The sequence below is a fragment of the Megascapheus bottae genome, chromosome 16 (assembly GCF_031878675.1).
Source record: "Megascapheus bottae isolate mThoBot1 chromosome 16, mThoBot2.hap1, whole genome shotgun sequence".
NCBI lineage: Eukaryota > Metazoa > Chordata > Mammalia > Rodentia > Geomyidae > Megascapheus > Megascapheus bottae.
The window spans coordinates 10,186,725-10,204,796 of record NC_143524.1 but is presented as its reverse complement, the minus strand read 5'-3'; the positions used below and the strand labels follow the sequence as shown (position 1 = coordinate 10,204,796).

At 36.2% G+C, this 18,072-nt stretch overlaps 3 protein-coding genes across 3 annotated transcripts; all 3 read left to right on the top strand.

Annotated features, from left to right (window-relative positions):
* The first annotated feature begins 3,028 nt into the window (after nucleotides 1-3,028).
* On the top strand, nucleotides 3,029-3,900 carry LOC150052682 (olfactory receptor 8K3-like). The gene is given in 2 exon segments (XM_090348773.1): nucleotides 3,029-3,866; nucleotides 3,869-3,900. Coding segments are annotated over 2 exon segments (870 nt in total).
* Nucleotides 3,901-8,154: 4,254 nt separating this feature from the next.
* Nucleotides 8,155-9,114, top strand: LOC150052681 (olfactory receptor 8K1-like). The gene has a single exon (XM_090348771.1). It carries the CDS (start codon nucleotides 8,155-8,157, stop codon nucleotides 9,112-9,114), a length of 960 nt encoding a protein of 319 aa, XP_090204897.1.
* A 7,736-nt stretch (nucleotides 9,115-16,850) lies between these two features.
* LOC150052680 (olfactory receptor 8J1-like) lies at nucleotides 16,851-17,801 on the top strand. Its single transcript, XM_090349192.1, has one exon. The coding sequence runs from the start codon at nucleotides 16,851-16,853 to the stop codon at nucleotides 17,799-17,801; it is 951 nt and encodes a 316-aa protein (XP_090205318.1).
* The last annotated feature ends 271 nt before the right edge of the window (nucleotides 17,802-18,072 follow it).

Genomic DNA, 18,072 nt, shown 5'->3' with positions numbered 1-18,072 from the left:
AAAGCAGATAGGATTTTTCACAAATAGAAAAAAATAAAATTTTAATTTATTTATACTAAGTAATTGCTACTCAACAAAGACAGCAATATGAAAAGATAGTAAAATGTATACACAATGGTCTTTATGATTTTATTAATATTTGTTTCATATAAATTTCTTCACAACTGAGGTAAAAACTGGTGGGGAAAAATGAAACACCATAAAATGTTTTTTGTTTTGTTTTGTTCTCCTAAGTGTTCTAAAGCTGACGTGAGGGTGACCTAAGAAGAATTCAGGTATTTTCCAAGTGGCATTTTTGCTTTAGTTTTTGTGGTTTTTCTTAATTGTAAAGTAAAACAAAATGTAAAATGCATAGAGTTTACTGAGGAAATGCCCTAGTATCATTCCTAAAGCATTTTATATTATCCTGTTTCTAATGAAGTAAAGATGTATTCATAGGGATTTAGAAGACAACTAGGAGATTGGGACCTATTTTGTTATTAATATGTTTATAAAATTTAAAATTTTTCTGTTTGTACTTATTTTTATTATCTTTAAGTAGTTATACAAAATTTGTTATGTAGCAAAGCTGTTTATAAATATAATATATCTTGATCAAATCCTCCCTTTCAATATTCACACCCATCCCTCCCCTTCTCTTACTCTTAATTTTGTAGGGTATATACTGCATTCTTGACCACTCTTCTCTTCATTTGTCTAATCCTTTCCCCTTGGCCCCAAACCTACCACTTTCAAATACTTGCTTCTTGGTACTTTATTTAGCTCAACTCTGACTTTGTTTTCTAAGAAGTTACACTATTTGAGTTCTCCCTTTAATCCACCATATGCCAGTTAATACATTTGTATACACTTGCATACTGCTCAACATACTTACTTTTATCTTTAGAAGCTAAATCTATTTTCTACATATAAGGGAAAAAGTGCAGTACTGTCTTTTTGGGCCTGACTTCACACAACATACTTTTAATAAGTTACTGTACTAGAGAGTATTTCATAACCTAGGTCATGAGTACAATACATCTTGATCAATGTCACCACTTCCATTCTCCTCCCTCATTTTCTCTTCTAATCCCTACCCTCATACATAATGCATATTGAATATATCGACTGCACTTGTAGTCATTACAGGTTGTGATCTGATGGGAATTACAAGGATCTAATTCAAATTACTTCTAATCAAATTACTTGTTATATCAAATGGTATACTATTAATTAATTAATTTATTTATTTTGCTTCTAACTAACTCAGAGACTGTTACCAGTACAACTTTCCTTCTATGCCACTATTACATTCCTTTTCCTTGTGAAGAATTGGGGATGGAGGTATGATTCAAGTGGTAGAGTACCAGCCAAGCAAACAAATGAAGCAAGGTCATAAATTCAAACCCTATTATCTCCAAATTTCTTTAATTGAATTCTGTAAATTCAAATAGACAATTCTCTTACATCAACATGCCTTCCACATCATAATCTGACACAATCTTTAGAGTAGCCAGATATATTTTAATTTGATTAATGTATATATTAAAAAGTTTATAATAATTTTTAAAAGAATTTCTGTTGTTTGCATACACAAAAGAGTTACAAATCACATGCAGAGTTTCATATGTGTCCCATCTAGAGTAAATTTTAGTTTGTCCCTATGATATTCCATAGTATAGGTCTAAATGTGTTTTTAATCTTTAAACTGCACTTTTGTTTTAACCAAAGGGGTCTCCTCAAAACTTGCATTATATAGACCCAATGTCCTTTCTTTGGCATGATTAAGCTCACTTCACCTTTTATGTGCAGGTTAGTGTTTGTCAGTTATAAAATGCCCTCTGGATAAAATTAATATTCCAAGAATATGTAAGTTGAAATAATTTTATTACAAAATTATTGAACTATGTAGGAAAATAAAAGGTGAGTAATTTAAAATAGTAGCACTTGATTATAAAAATTTTGTCACTGAGTAGAGGAGAGACAAGAAGACGGGGATAAATTTTGTACATTATATCCTATGCAATTTGGCATCTACACATAGTCATACACCTGAGAACTATTTCATCATCCAGGTGAATTTACATATAAAAAAGAAACCTCTTACAGGTAAGATGCATTCACGACTGTATAAAACAGACGTAAAATATATTTAATATTTAGAACTATGTCTTAGGTTCATGGAAGGATGCAGTTTTCACACATCCTTCCTAATAAATCTTCCCCAAAGCATGGTGGTTTTCAACCTGAGGATAAATGGCTTTCTATAACATTCTTCTAAATGTACTATTTTCTCAGAACCATCTTTTGCCACTACTATAGGTTAAGACATATTTTAGGATATATCTCCATATCTATGCCTACTATTTTTTTCTCTACTTGCATAGAAATGATTCTACTGTAATCTTATTAATACAAAGGCCTAAACTCTGTCCAGTGTATTGAAGTTGGTATTCAGAGCACTACATTTTGAAATTGATAGCAAGAAAAATCTGTATAACTGGGATTATATAATAAAATATTAAATTAAATTAGAAGTATGATTGTGATAAGAATTAGATTTAAACCACCAAGTAATTTATTTTCCATTATCTTTTAAAAGTGTGCTTTATTAGGACCTGTACAATCTTTTGTTATTCATAGCTATCATTATCTCTCAATATATCTAATTGTGCATCAGAATTCCTTAACATCAGCACGATTAAAATTCCACACTGGTTCAGAAAGGCATAAAGGATAGAGGAGATTTTGCAGCTTAATTAAGGTTTCTAAATTTTAGATACCCAAAGCAGCAAAACTTTCAGTGTCAGCCATAAAGAAAATGTACCTAAATATTGGAAAGCTGTGGCTGTGACCTCAGTTAAGGATGGCTGATTAATTTAGAGCCTCTATCTCTAAACTAGAATAATTTGTAACTTATATTTTAAGTTGAGAAATCCAGATATAGCTTGTCTGTGCTTCGTTTACTAAAGACTCACGTGAAGTAACAAAGGGAATCAGTTGGCTATGCTTACAGCTTTATTCAGAATAGGTTTTGTGATCAACCGGGATGGAGACACACAACCTCACCGTGGTGACTGAATTCATCCTGATGGGCATCACGGATCGTCCTGAGCTGCAGGCTCCCCTGTTCACGCTCTTCCTCCTCATCTATGTGGTCTCTCTATTGGGCAACTTGGGCATGGTCATTCTCACCAAGGTGGACTCCAGGCTCCAGACCCCCATGTACTTTTTTCTCAGACACCTGGCTCTCACTGATCTTGGTTATTCAACAACCGTGGGCCCCAAAATGTTAGTAAATTTCGTGGTGGATCAAAATACAATATCCTATCCTTTTTGTGCTACACAACTGGCTTTCTTCCTCGTGTTTATCGTTAGTGAACTTTTTATCCTGTCGGCCATGTCCTATGACCGCTACGTGGCCATCTGCAACCCACTGCTCTACACGGTCATCATGTCTCCCAGGGCATGCCACATACTGGTGGCAATCCCCTATCTCTACTGCACGTTTGTGTCTCTTCTCGTCACCATAAAGATTTTCACTTCGTCCTTCTGTGGCTACAACGTCATCAGTCATTTCTACTGTGACAGCCTGCCCTTGTTATCTTTGCTCTGCTCAGATACACAGGACATCGAATTGATCATTCTCATCTTGGCAGCCTTCGATTTGATCTCCTCTCTACTGATAGTCCTGGTGTCCTATCTATTCATCCTCGTGTCCATCCTCAGGATGAAATCTGCGGAGGGCAGACGCAAGGCCTTCTCCACCTGTGGGTCCCACCTGACTGTGGTCATAGTTTTCTATGGGACGTTGATATTTATGTATGTGCAGCCCAAGTCCAGTCACTCCGTCGATACTGATAAAGTGGCTTCCCTGTTTTATACTTTAATTATCCCCATGTTGAATCCTCTGATCTATAGCCTGAGGAACAAAGATGTCAAAAGTGCATTACACAGGTTTTGGAATCGCTTGCATAAATTCATTGGCGTCTTATAAAACAGGCCTATTGCTAATTGGGATATAGGCATATATATTTCCTTTGTATAGACCTATTCAGAAACTTTGCAATTTTTGATTCAATTTGTAATCGCTCTTTGTAGTGTACATACAGATACTTTTAATTGCTTTGCATAGGTCAATGAAGAAGACAAGGTAAAAACAAAATTTCTTTGAGAGAGATAATAAGCTGATATATAAAATGGAATGATTTTTAAAGAAAATAGATATACTAAGTGCATATAGAGCAAAGATAATCAGAAAAGGAAGCAAAGATATTATGCAGGAACAGAAAACGCTTGGAATAACAGAACAAAATGCAAGGAAGGGGTCTTGTGTTTACATGACCCATTATTATAAAACCTGCAGAGCCCATCTCCTGTGTGTGCATTTTTTGGGTATAAGCCATCTCATTCCTTCACTAGTGCATGTTGTAATTGTATTTAATATTGATTGCTTTCATGATTCATGAAAATATAAAGTTTTATGAGCAGGCTGAAATAATACATTGCTCTCTCAGGCTTTCCTCTCCAATACTTTTCTTTTGATGAAAGTCTGCTAACTGAAATTCTGTAATCCATACATTCTAGTTGGCCCATATGCTTGCCTCAGTTTTCTCAATTTTCTGGGACTAATGGAATTATGAATTAGTAAAGCATTATGTAGTCATTTATAAAAACTTAGAAATTTATGCTTTAGTCTGTTTTTTTCCTCACATAATTGCCCAGTTTTATAATTTCTTAAATTATCTATTAAAAAAAGAAATTAACTATCCCTAAAATTTGCCTATTGTTTTTCTATCTTTGTATAAGTGGACAATTCAATAAAGAAACAGTTTTTGTACAATCGGCAATTCAATTTTTGTACTATTGGCATTTATTCATTTTGATCATTATGGAATATATATTCCCATTAGCTTTAACAATTTTCTACCTGCATCCATTCTTCATCTCTGAGCAAAAAAAAATAACCAAATAGATTGCATAATATCATGCTTCAGTTCTTTGCCATGTCCTTTTATTGTGACAGAACTTTACCATTACAAATGAAGTCTGATAGGTAGCTATCAGAGAATATAAGATATACAAGAAATATAAGACTATAAGAAAATGTAAGACAAAGAAATTCTTATATTTTAGAAATAATTGTTTCACACTAGATTCTATGTTGGAAATGAACTATACACATTGATGGAAGGGTAGACAGGAAGGGAAAATGGAGAGAATGAGGGAGGGAGTTACATTGTTCTAATGGAAATGCACTCTTACTTGTACTCCTAATATAATTGTATTCTTAATATAAATGTACTCAATATAATTGTAACACCTCCCTATATCACCTTTACAATAAATTTTAAAGAAATAATTCTTTCATATCACAGCCATCTTTCCTCATGAAAATATTTTTGTTTTTAAAAGTAATCAATCCTATCCAGGCACAGTGCCTTATACCTATAATCCTAACTATTCAAGAGTCTGAGATCTGAGAATCATGGTTCAAAGCCAGCCTGCACACTGAAGATCATGAGACTCTTACCTCCAGTTAACCACTAGAATACTGGAGGTAGGGCTATGGCTCAAGGGGTAGAATGTTAGCCTTGAGCTGAATAGCCCATGGACAATGCCCAGGCCCAGGGGTAGGGTAGAAGCCTTGAGTTGAAATGCTCAGGCACAAAGCCCAGGCCCAGAGTTCAAACCCCATGACTGACAAAAAATCAATCCTAAGATTCTTTTTTTTCTATGGTCACATTTATTAAACAAAATTCTATGTGTGGCTAATAAAAAAGTTCTGTTTAGAAAGCAACTGTTTCCAATTTAGGTCAATCTCTGCCTTCTAATTCCAATTTTATTGACTCTTACTATGTGCTTCTAGCATAAAAATTGGACTTCTGTTATATGTCACATATTTTTATTTTTATTGCTTTCTCCATTAGAAGTTTCCCTGTAGTTTGTGACTGATCTCTGAATTTTGTGTGTCCCTAATGTAGCATTCAGTAGAATAATTAGTAGATACACCTGACACTCTCTTGGGTACCACTGTGCAATAATTTGTTTATCCATGAGTCACATTTAAACTTCAATTTGATGAGTTTCAAGGGAGTAAAAAGAAACACACTTAAATCTATCCAGTGATAACTTACAGGATGGCTGCAGTAGACTGCTCAATAGCCTCTCCATCAAGGTAAGAAGAAACATACAGTGAATGTCTGTAAATATTTCTAAGGATGTACAGATTAAACTGGATTAGCTTCAAAGAAGATCCAGACAGGCTTTATAGTCTTCAAAATAGTTCATTCATCCATACCCTAGTATCAAAAGATAATTTGTTATTAACTTTGGATAGTTATCAATCAACAAATCAGTTTATGAATACAACCCATCTTGATGGATGCCATTCTCCTCTATTCCTTCCTATTCTCACCTTTCCCTCAGTTTTTCTATTTTTTTCTAATAAAGGCCTTGAATATTATGACTACATTCTTCTCCTCCCCCTTCTCACTTCATTTATATACCCACCTCCCCTCAACCCCTCCTCAAGTACCAGCTCTTGATAGTCATTCTATGGACTGTGGATTTGTTTCTCTAAGGAATTAAACCATTTGAATTCTCCCCTGTATAAACTATATTTCCATTAATATTGCATATATTCCATAATATTGTATATATAGGCATATAAAGTTACATATAACCTTATGTGCATTTACTTCTGTATTTGTATTGATTTTACTTATATATAACCTCTGTGAGCAATTTCCTAGACACCTAATAATTAATGGTAGCATGGAAGAGATTCTGTCTGCTGTGGGTGTAAAAGTTGTAGAGGGAAATGGTGAAGTGAGATGTTTAAGGAGAGTGACTATGTTCAAAATACTTTATATAATGCACATGAAAATGGAATTCTGGGAATTGTTGAGATTGGTTTGAGCATGGGGGGAGGAGATGAAAGAGGACAATGGAAGGGAGGGAATATTATCAAGGCACTTTGTGTCCATATGTGGACCTGTCTAAATAAACCCTTTTCATAACTAGTAGTTGGCCAGGAAAAAAATATGGACAAAATTCTTCTCCCCTTGCAATGCACTGTTCATCAAAAGACAGAAGAATTGTTACACAATACACAGTAGTTTGTGTTGTTTATTATTTCCAGACCACTTTAGGCTTCAAAGTTAACTTTCCATTAATCTACTTGAACAAGAACCTTTCTCCTGTTCATTTCTTATTTCCAGTCTACTCAAGGAGCCTTGCCTGGAGAAGTGACATGGTACAGTGTTTTTTTTTAGACATGGGTCATAAGACAGAAAGGCTTTATTTGAATTGTAGTTCCACCATTTAAATAGGAGTTACGTTTGCTAAGTTATCCTGCTTTTGGAACATCATTTTCCCTACTTGTCAAATGTGGCTATATTTTTATTTCAAACGGCTCCTTGGAATGTTTTGCAGACCGTATGAATTCATATAAAAAGGAAGTAGATTGTCTAGCACAGGTTGTATTTCTTATAATTCTCAACATTGTATTCTTCTTTGTGTTTGGGCTTCTTTTCATGATTCTTCCTAAAATGACCATGGATATTCAGTTAAATCTTCCCTGTACAGAAGTGGTTTGAAGATGATGAGAAACATCAATCCATTATAAACAAAAAAAAAACACATGGTAAAAGTAGACAACTACATTAATGCAATTCTAAAATGAACATGTAGCATCATGATTTTGTATTTGGTAGATAGAAACATGTATCTAATGGTTGAGGATTCCCTAATTAGTCCCTGAATGATGATGAATAAGATGGAAAGAAGAGCATTTGTCTCACTTCTTCCCACAGATGTAGTGACTGACTGCAAGGCTTAGTTTATGATGTAAGTGTGCCTGTCTTTGTTAATAAGGTATTTGTAAAAATGAAAAGCTATTTTAAAATACATCCATCTTTGGCATTATTCAAAGGCCTTGGGATCCAACTAACACTTCAACATTCACTTCTTTAGGGTACTTATACACATTTCAATGAATGAATGAATGAATATGAGTGTTGCTATGTGTGGGAATCATCATGATACCCATTGGATATTTGAGAAAAAGAAGCCGTCCTCTCTATTTCTCATATACTTGGTTATCAATGATGTCAGATGACAGAATTTTATGTGTCTTTCCTCCTCATTTTGTACTTTACCTAGGGTGCCATGATGAATCATATGGAGAAATTCAATCACAGCAGCGTAACAAAAGTCACTGAATTTATTCTCTTGGGAATCACTGACAAACCCAACCTGCAAATGCCACTCTTTGGGATTTTTCTCATCATATACATGGTCACAGTGATAAGCAATCTAGGCATGATTGTCCTTACCTATGCCGACGCCAAGCTTTATACTCCCATGTACTTTTTCCTTAGACACTTGTCAATCACTGATCTTGGCTACTCCACCGTCATTGGACCAAAAATGCTGATCAATTTTGTGGAGCACAAGAATATTATTTCCTTCAATGGATGTGCCATCCAGCTGGCATTCTTTGAGATTTTCATCATCAGTGAACTGTTTATTCTCTCGGCCATGGCTTATGATCGCTATGTAGCCATCTGCAAGCCTCTTCTCTATGTCATTATCATGTCAGAGAAAGTGCGATGGGGCCTGGTCCTTGCTTCTTATCTCTACAGTACCTTTGTGTCCCTATTGCTCACAGTTAAGTTGTTTACTTCATCCTTCTGTGGGTCTAATGTTATCAGCTATTTTTATTGTGACTGTTTGCCTCTGATATCGATGCTCTGCTCGGACACACATGAACTAGAACTAATCGTTTTGGTTTTCTCAGGTTGTAATTTGCTCTCCTCCCTCCTGCTTGTCCTTGTATCCTACCTGTTTATTCTCGTGGCCATCATCAGAATGAACTCAGCAGAAGGGAGATACAAGGCCTTGTCCACATGCAGCTCTCATCTCACTGTGGTGATTGTGTTCTATGGGACATTATTGTTTATTTACCTGCAGCCCAAATCTAGTCATACTTTTGATATTGATAAAATGGCTTCTGTGTTTTACACCTTAGTCATCCCTATGCTAAATCCATTGATTTACAGTCTGAGAAATAAGGAGGTAAAAGGTGCCCTAAGGAGAACATTAACTCATAGATGCAAAATCCCCAGTTAATACCTTAATGTTTGCTTGCACACTGGGTCCAAGCCTTTGTTTAATATTTTGTCATATAGGAAATATTGTGATGGAAATGGACGGATAGCTCAAGTAGCAGAATACAAACAGAATATGAGGTCCTAAGATCAAATCCCAGTAATAGCCCCCCTAAAAAAGAAAAGAGAAACATTTTTATAACAAGGATAAAAGAGACCGAATCATGTTGATTTTTAGAGGAGTTATAACTAATGAAAGTCATACGAATTTTTGGTTGAAGTTAGGCTTGCAGAGAGTCTCAGAATTGAATTAGCAATATATACTTTATAGCAGTAAGTGGGTAGTAAATTTAAATAAGTTTGTATATGAGGAATGTGATTGCACAAGAGAAAGCACGATATATGTAAATGCGTGATGTGATTATAAATCAATTTAACACCTTATTGGTAAAAGTCTAGGCTAAGAATGAATTGACTCATTTCATGTCAGAATAGGGGTTTAACAAATCAAAATGTTTCCCATAGCATTGATAGGTGGGTTATCTAAGATTTTTGTTGTAAAAAAAACTATGCAAAGTGCTAGACAATAATTCTACATCTTCTGGAAGTTTCTCATTCTTTAGCTTTGTAATACACTGATTTGGGATTGAAATTCTAAAAATAAAGGTGATTTGGGCTTTTACTGAATATTTTATTATTTTTTATATTTTAATTTGGTTTTATTTTCAGGGTGATGTAGTGTTTACAGTTATATAAGTAAGGTAGTGGGTACATTTCTACTCAAACATTGTTGCCTCCCTCATGTTTTTCTCCTACTTTTCCTCTCCACACCACCCCAAGTTGTCAATTTCATTTCTAACATACTTTCTTGTGATTATATCACTGTTACATTGGTTCATACTTTGTTCTTTGTTTCATCTTGTTGTTCCCCTTCCCTTCCCTAATTCAAATAAATGTACATACAATAACCAAGTACCAAATAAAATACAGTGACAACAGGGATAAGCCCAAAGGGGAAAGATCAAAAGAAAAAAGGCATTACTTCACATAGCACATTAAAAACAACCACAAAGTAAAAGCTCTTATTTCCATATCCTCAAGTTCATTTAGCTTAACATCATCCTATATGGTCATATACATATATATATATATATGTTATTATGTTCTTTATTATTATTACTATTTTATTTTATGTGGCACTGAGAAATCAAACTCATGGCTTCATGTATGTTAGGAAACACTTTACTACTAAGCCACATTCCCAGCCCCAACTGAACATTTTAAAGACTAAATGATGGTAATTATGTACACAAAATATGCAGAACTACACTAAGTAGTTCATTATGTTTTCATTCTTAAGTCTTTTTTGTTTCCATAATGTTTATGATGGCATAAAGTCCAAGTTAATGTACTACTTTTTACCTGTGTGTATGTGTATGTGGGGGGGGCATGCTCGTGTGCTTGTACTGTAGCTGGATCTCAAAGCCTCTTACTCTCTCTTGGCTTCTTAGTTTGCTAAAGACCAGCATTCTTCTACCACCATAGCCTTATCTCCAATTCTGGATTTTTGCTGATTAATTGGATATGAGGACTAGCTTCAAACAATGATCTTCAGATTACCACTTCTGAAATAAATAAGAATGCAGGCATGACTCACTGCTGTCTGTCGAATGGCTTTGTTTATCCTTTAAACCTCTCGATGTTTTAAACTGCTCAAGCCCCATAATGCATCAATTCTTACATTACATATTTATTCACACTACTAGATAGATTTTCTTAAAAATTTCCACATCAACTGTTTTGGTATTGAGATGTTCAGGACAGCCAGCTAAAGAAAATGTGTCTCTCATTATTTCATCTTCAACCTCTGAAGAGCTTAGCCATTTTAGTTGATGTGTCAACTTACACAAGCCTGTTTTAATCTTGGCATCAGACTTTAACATTAATATTTTCATAACTACCAAAACATGGTGATTATTCTCACATAGAAAGAGTCCCACTGTGAAACATGAACGGACAAATTATGGTATGCCCACAGTACAGAAGACTGCTCAGCAACAGCACAAAATGAACTACTCGTTGTAGAGCACCTTTATCTATGGCAATAAAAATCATGTTTGCTACCTGGCATCTTATTTGAGTGAATTTATAACAAAAAGTATTAGGAAACAACGTTGAGGTGATAGAATTATTGTGGGAGGCACCGAGTTCACAAATTGTTCTGTTATGGGCTGGAAATGTGACTTAGTTATAGAGTGCTTGCCCAGTATGCATTAAGCCCAAGATTCCATTCTCAGTACCACATAAACAGAAATAGCTGCAAATGGTGTGGCTCAAATGGCAGAGAGTGCTAGCCTAACTTTGAGCAAAAGAAAAAAAAAGAGGGAAAAGAGGAATACAGATCCCAGGCCCTGAGTCCAATCCCAGGACTGGCAATAAACAAACAAATAAATTGCTCTGTTGAATGGCAGCTCCTTCGTACAACTATTTAAAGACAATAAAATATATTTAATGTATATTAGCCAATAGACTAAGATCTGAGGAGTTCCAGTTGAGGACAGAAAAGTCCCTGTGACACTCTTATCTCCAATAAATTACTCAAAAAAAAGAAAGAAAGAAAGAAACTAGTGGCACTGCAGTTCAAATGGCACAGTGCTAGCCTTGAGCACAAAGACCCAGGCCCTGAGCTCAAGCTCCAGGACCAAGAAAAAAGTATATAAATCAATAGGTTAAGTATATTACATATATAATATATATAATGAATATGCCATATATTATGACATAAATAAACAGAGACATACAAGTGAATATTAATTTAATGTTACTTTTTAAAGCCCCATTTTCAAATAAATTTACATTGTCAGATACTGTAGTTAGGGTTTATACATATAAATTTAACAGTTGATACATAGACATATTTCAGCATATCATTATATCATAAATATAGGTATTTATATTGTTTATCATCTATTATATTATACTATGGTTATATTGTTATATATTATGCATAAAATATATATTATGTATAGTATGCATGTTATATATAGTACATTATATAGTTTTATTATATTTACCATGGTTATACTTGTATAACATATATAATGCAATTTGTAATATAATATCTGTACATGTTTAGAAAACTTAATATCCAAAGAGAATAATTCTAAATATCTCTACTAGATATTCAATGCACAAAAACATGATGTGTTTGTAGAGATCTTCATCAATTGTATAATGGTTTGATGTTGACTACTTGATTCTTCTCAGTCAGTTGATCACTTTGTCTCATTGAAATAGAAGCATAAAGAAAGAATAGTAGTTTTAGAGGACATATCCTTTCTTTTTGCATGCATGCATACTTTGCATAACTTTGCCAATACTCTTGTTGGAAAACAAATGAAGAAAGAACCAACATAGAGATGACAAAATAGACACATTCTGTAGTGTTGTCATTTATTTTAATTTGTTTGCGAAACAATTATTTCCTAGGTCTGAAGTATTTGATTTTAATAACCATCTATACCTGGAAATAAGATGTTTTGCCAGATATCAGTAATCACTGTGCCCCTTACTAAAAGCTTTAGAGCGCAGTAAAGAAGCCCCAAGGATGGAGACTGGATGGATTCCCAGAGGAGAACCTTGCTAAGGGATGGCTCTCATGGGGCCTCTTCCCCCAGGGACATGAATTCAGTGTGTGGATCCTGGAGTCACCAAAGCTTCTAATTAGGGTATAAACAATTTAGAGAGGTACATCAGCTCACATTAATTCAGCTATGAGGACAATTCTCACTAAATATGTGAAGTCATTCTCCATTAGAGATGGTAGAACATCTTGATCTTTTGAAAATGAGTCCCTCCACTTTGATATTGGAAGATGGAGAATTACACGTAATATGTAATAGAAGATGTGTATACCATTCTTAGCAATGCAAGGTATTCAATGTGATCAGTGATTTATGTTTCCAAATTGGAAATCTTATTATGTCCTATGCATTGATGATGTAATACCAGGAATGGAAAAATGGGCTTGTGTGTTTGTGTGTGTGTCTGTGTGTGTGTGTGTCTGTGTGTGTTTATGTGTGTGTGTACCATAGTTCAGCACATGTATATTTCATAATTTGATCACTTATATATTATAAAAATGTCAAAATTAATCAGGCGCAGTGGCTTGTGCCTGCAATCCCAGCTACTCAGGAAGCTGAGATCTGAGGATCGTTGTTCAAAGCCAACCTGGGCACCAAATCTATGAGACTCTTTTTTTTCATACATTTTTGTTGTAATTAATACAAAGGTTATATTATATTCACCAGATAGAAGGTGCCTTGATACTCTTTCTCACGTTTTGGTCCCCATTTCCTTCATCCCACCCCCCCTCATCTTGTTTTCCCCCCTTCCCCATCCGATTTCAGATACTCTTATCTCCAATTAACTACCAGAAAACCCAAAGTGGTACTATGGTTCAAGTAGTATAGCAGTAGCCTTGAACTGAAGAGCTCAGGGAGAAGGCCAGGACTGGGACCAGAGTTAAAGACACATGAACAACAACAAAAAAAAACCACCTGAAATTACTTACTTTTGTCATATACTTATGAAATGAACATGGACACAATACTACACAAAATTTAAAAATATATTCTTTGTTGAGAATAAAAGTATATAGTATACATTTTCATTGGAATATTAACAATTAAACATTATGATGAATGGCTGTGTATTGCCATGCACTCGGAAGTTTCAGTTAAGAGGGCTGTATATTGAGATCATAAAAAGAGAGAAAAAAATCTCATGATAGAAAGGCACACACATAGAATAATCTGGTATGTGATGAATGCAATATTGAAATATGTTTAGGTATCAGAGTAAATTATATTTGCTAACATTTCTGTTGAGAATATACCTAAAATAAGGACTTTACTTCAGGTCAAAAAGCAGGACTCTGTATTGAGAAGAGGACTTAGCATAAGCAGATGGCCTTCTGAAGTCAAACCTAGATTTTTGGTTTAAGATGACAAATCTTCCATTCTGCTGTGGTTATGTGTGTGTGTGGGGGGGGGGTGTCCAATAGTACTTGCTTTACTTAATGACACCTAAATTACCATATCCAAAACTGAATTATATTTTTGAGATAGTGTTTTATTTACAACCAGTGCTGCTCTTGAATTCACAGTCTTCCTATATCTACTCTCAGTGTGTGTACTATATGCTCTTACCTTGCACTATCTTTTCTTTTTCTGAATTAAGCTAGAATCTCTAAATTAATGCTATGCTTTGTTAGTTGGAAATTATGGCAATTGATGAGAAGAACATACAAATTTTTAGAAGAAAAGTAAAAATTCTTTTATTGATGAAAACTATTTTCCCATTATTTAGAATGTATTTTTTTGAAGTCTCATCTAACTGAAGAGTGATATAGGCAAAACACTTCATGTACCTGAGATACAATGGAACAGTGGAGTTTTCTGGGATTGATTTGAGAAAGGGAACGAGAGAATGAAGAAGAGGCCTGGAGATGTTGAATCTGATTAAGTAAGGTACATCCTATACATATAGATATGACAAAATAAAAGCCTCTTTTGCCTGTAATTGATGTTAAGAGATAATTAAAAATTCACCAAACTTCATTTAGAGGAAAACATAAATATTTATTGTGAGCTGTATTAGCTGATTCTACTGATGCTATACTCTTTCATTATGTCACAGTTTATTCCATTAAATTGCCCTTTTGCACACATAAATATCCTAAATTCTTTGTATTAATTTCAATCCAGAACACCATTTTCCATGTATTTCTATGTTCTTGGGATTCTTATTCTATAATTTTTTAAAAATATTTTTGTTTTCTATTTCTTTGGCTTCAACTCAAGCATCATCTTTTCAGAAAGGAAAACCCCCACATTCTGGATGAAAAAGATGCTCGCAGATTCTTTTCATCTTCCTGTCTAAATTACTCAATCATGCAAAATGACATACTAGAAGATGTTTATGTGTCATTTTACTGAAACATAAATGGGGTGATTTCTAGGAAGCTCAAACATTGTCCAGCACAAAGTAAAATTCAATGAACAAGTAATTCATAAACTAAATGATTTAAATAAACCAAGTGAAGGAAGGAACCATATGTGTTGTTATAACAAGCACACTGGAATTTTAATGATGTTAGGTTTTCTTTTGACAACTTTTCTCTAATTGTTTTTACAATATTAGGCCAGTCTTTTCTGTATGTTTCAGCGATGGAGAAGATGGATTTCTTGTAGCATATCCTCTTTAAAAGTAGACAAAATATCAATACCTATAACTCTAACATCTGTAATAACATTCTTGACTGTCTGAAATTCAACATTTGGATGAAGGACTGTAACGTGAATTCCTTGGGGCAGGTTCTAGGAAATGTGACTTTCGAGGAGAATCTCACTGCCTTTCAATTATAAGAATGACTTAATTACTTAACAATCAGTATAATGACTATAATTTGGTAATTTAATTAATATAATTTAATAGCTAATGTAACCATTAGAAGTACAATGGACAGAATATGAGGAACTGTACATGCATATGGGAGAAAAGATGAATAATGAAATGAAAATGTGGTAAACTATTTACGGTAAATAATAGCATTATACTGATATAATTTTATAAATGATGAAAAGAGAATTGGTAACCAGAAAATACCTATTAAAATATCTTCATGTGATTTGTCTAAGGAAAGAAACAAGGGACACAGATGTTCGATTATACCACTTAAATGTGCATCCAAATAAATTCTTGCATATGTCTTGTGACTATAATCCTAGTTACTAGTCAAGAGACCTGGGGGCTCATTGTGCAAAACCAGCCTGGGCGAAAATATACTCAAGAAATCCATCTTGAACTAATCCATCTCCAACTAATCAGCAAAGTGCTGCTCTTAAGGCATGACTCATGTGATCAAGAAATCTGAATGAGGGCACAAGGCCAATTCCAAACCCAGCTATTAGCAAAAATGACAAATACAGTAATATTGAATAGAATATGAAAATATAATGTGATAGTGCCTAGTATCATATATTCTTGAGACAAGGCTACAAGACAGCATAGGATGAAATACCACAATACTTTAGGCCTTATTCAGGCTCATGCATTTCCTCACCTTTTCACACACTTAAGACCCAAAGAACAAATTGTGGCTTTAAATGTGCACAAACTAATAATAAGTCTATAACTTACATCATCATGCAAATCTTCATATGGGTTTATGGCATTTAATAATTTATCATATTGCTATCTCTTACTCCAGACAATTACACATCTAAATATTAGTCCTACAAACATATATTAATAACCAGGTGAGACCACCATGTTGTTCAAGGAAATCGCACCCTTTCCATCTAGAAGAGAATATCTGAAAGTTTCTAACCCTTCCTTCCTTTCTTTCTTTCCTTCTTTCTCTTTCTTTCCTTCATTCCTTCCTCTCTCTCTGTCTCTCTCTGTCTCTCTGTCTCTCTCTCTGTCTCTCCTCTGTGTCTGTCTCTCTCTGTGTCTCTGTCTCTCTCTGTCTCTCTCTCTCTGTGTCTCTGTCTCTGTCTCTCTCTGTCTCTCTCTCTCTCTGTGTCTCTGTCTGTGTCTGTCTCTCTCTGTCTGTCTCTGTCTCTGTCTCTGTCTCTGTCTCTGTCTCTCTCTCTCTCTCTCTCTCTCTCTCTCTCTCTCTCTCTCTCTCTCTCTCTCTCTCTCTCTCTCTCTCTCTCTTTCTTTTCTGCACCCAGATGCACTCCCAAGCCCCACATGGCTGTTGTGAACATCACGAGAGTCACTGAATTTATCCTCCTGGGGGTTTCCAGTCTTCCAGAACTGCAGATCCCTCTTTTCTGTGTGTTCCTGCTCATCTACGGGCTGACAGCAGCGGGAAACCTGGGCATCATCACGCTCACCAGTGTGGACCCTCGGCTGCAAACCCCCATGTACTTCTTCCTGCGACACCTGGCCATCATCAACCTGGGGGACGCCACCGTCATCGCCCCCAAAATGCTGCTCAACTTCCTAACCACCCACAAAAGCACCTCGTACTACGAATGCGCCACCCAGCTGGGCGGCTTCCTGGTTTTCATCGTGGCAGAGATTGTCATGCTGGCCGTGATGGCCTACGACCGCTACGCGGCCATCTGCCACCCTCTGGTGTACACGGTGCTGGTGTCCCCGCGAAGCTGCCTCCTGCTGGCTTCCTTCGCCTACCTCTATGGCCTGCTCACCGCCCTGGTGGTGACTTCCTGCGTCTTCTCCGTGTCCTTCTGCTCCTCCAACATCCTCAACCACTTCTACTGCGACAATGTCCCCCTGTTGGCCTTGTCCTGTTCCCAGACCTTCTTCCCCCAGACCGTGGTCTTTACATCCGCAGCCACCAATCTGTTCCTGTCCCTGAGCGTCGTGCTGGTGTCCTATGTCCGCATCGCCCTGTCCATCCTGCGGATGCGCTCGTCGGAAGGGAGGAAGAGAGCCTTCTCCACCTGCGCCTCCCACCTGGCGGCCGTCACCGTGTTCTATGGCACGCTGCTCTTCATGTACCTGCAGCCTCAAACCAGCCACTCCCTGGACACCGACAAGGTGGCCTCGGTCTTCTACACCTTGGTGATCCCCATGCTGAACCCCATCATCTACAGCCTGCGGAACAAGGACGTGAAGGCTGCCTTCGAGAGGTTCAGGGCCCACCACCCTGGCCTCTCCATCAGGAGAAGGTGACTGAAGAATGCTGTGTGTGTGGAGGAAGGGAGGACTGCCTCGGCCTGCTCTCAGCTCCTAAACAGAAGGTGAGGTGACCCGTTAGCCAAGGGGAAGAGCTCAGATTGGCCATCTGAGGAGCAAGGAGTGAATCTCAGGGAAACCTGGCAACAAGGAGGTGATGAGCTGCGGGGCGCAAATGCCTCCTGCTGGACGCCTGGCTACTCAGGAAGCTGAGATCTGGGAATCCTTGCTCTCAGTTTGATTCCACTCTGGCTCCCAACACTCAGGT

Bases quoted from the DNA above. Each gene is read 5' to 3' on its own strand.
- LOC150052681 (XM_090348771.1), top strand. From the start codon at position 8,155: ATGAATCATATGGAGAAATTCAATCACAGCAGCGTAACAAAAGTCACT.
- LOC150052680 (XM_090349192.1), top strand. From the start codon at position 16,851: ATGGCTGTTGTGAACATCACGAGAGTCACTGAATTTATCCTCCTGGGG.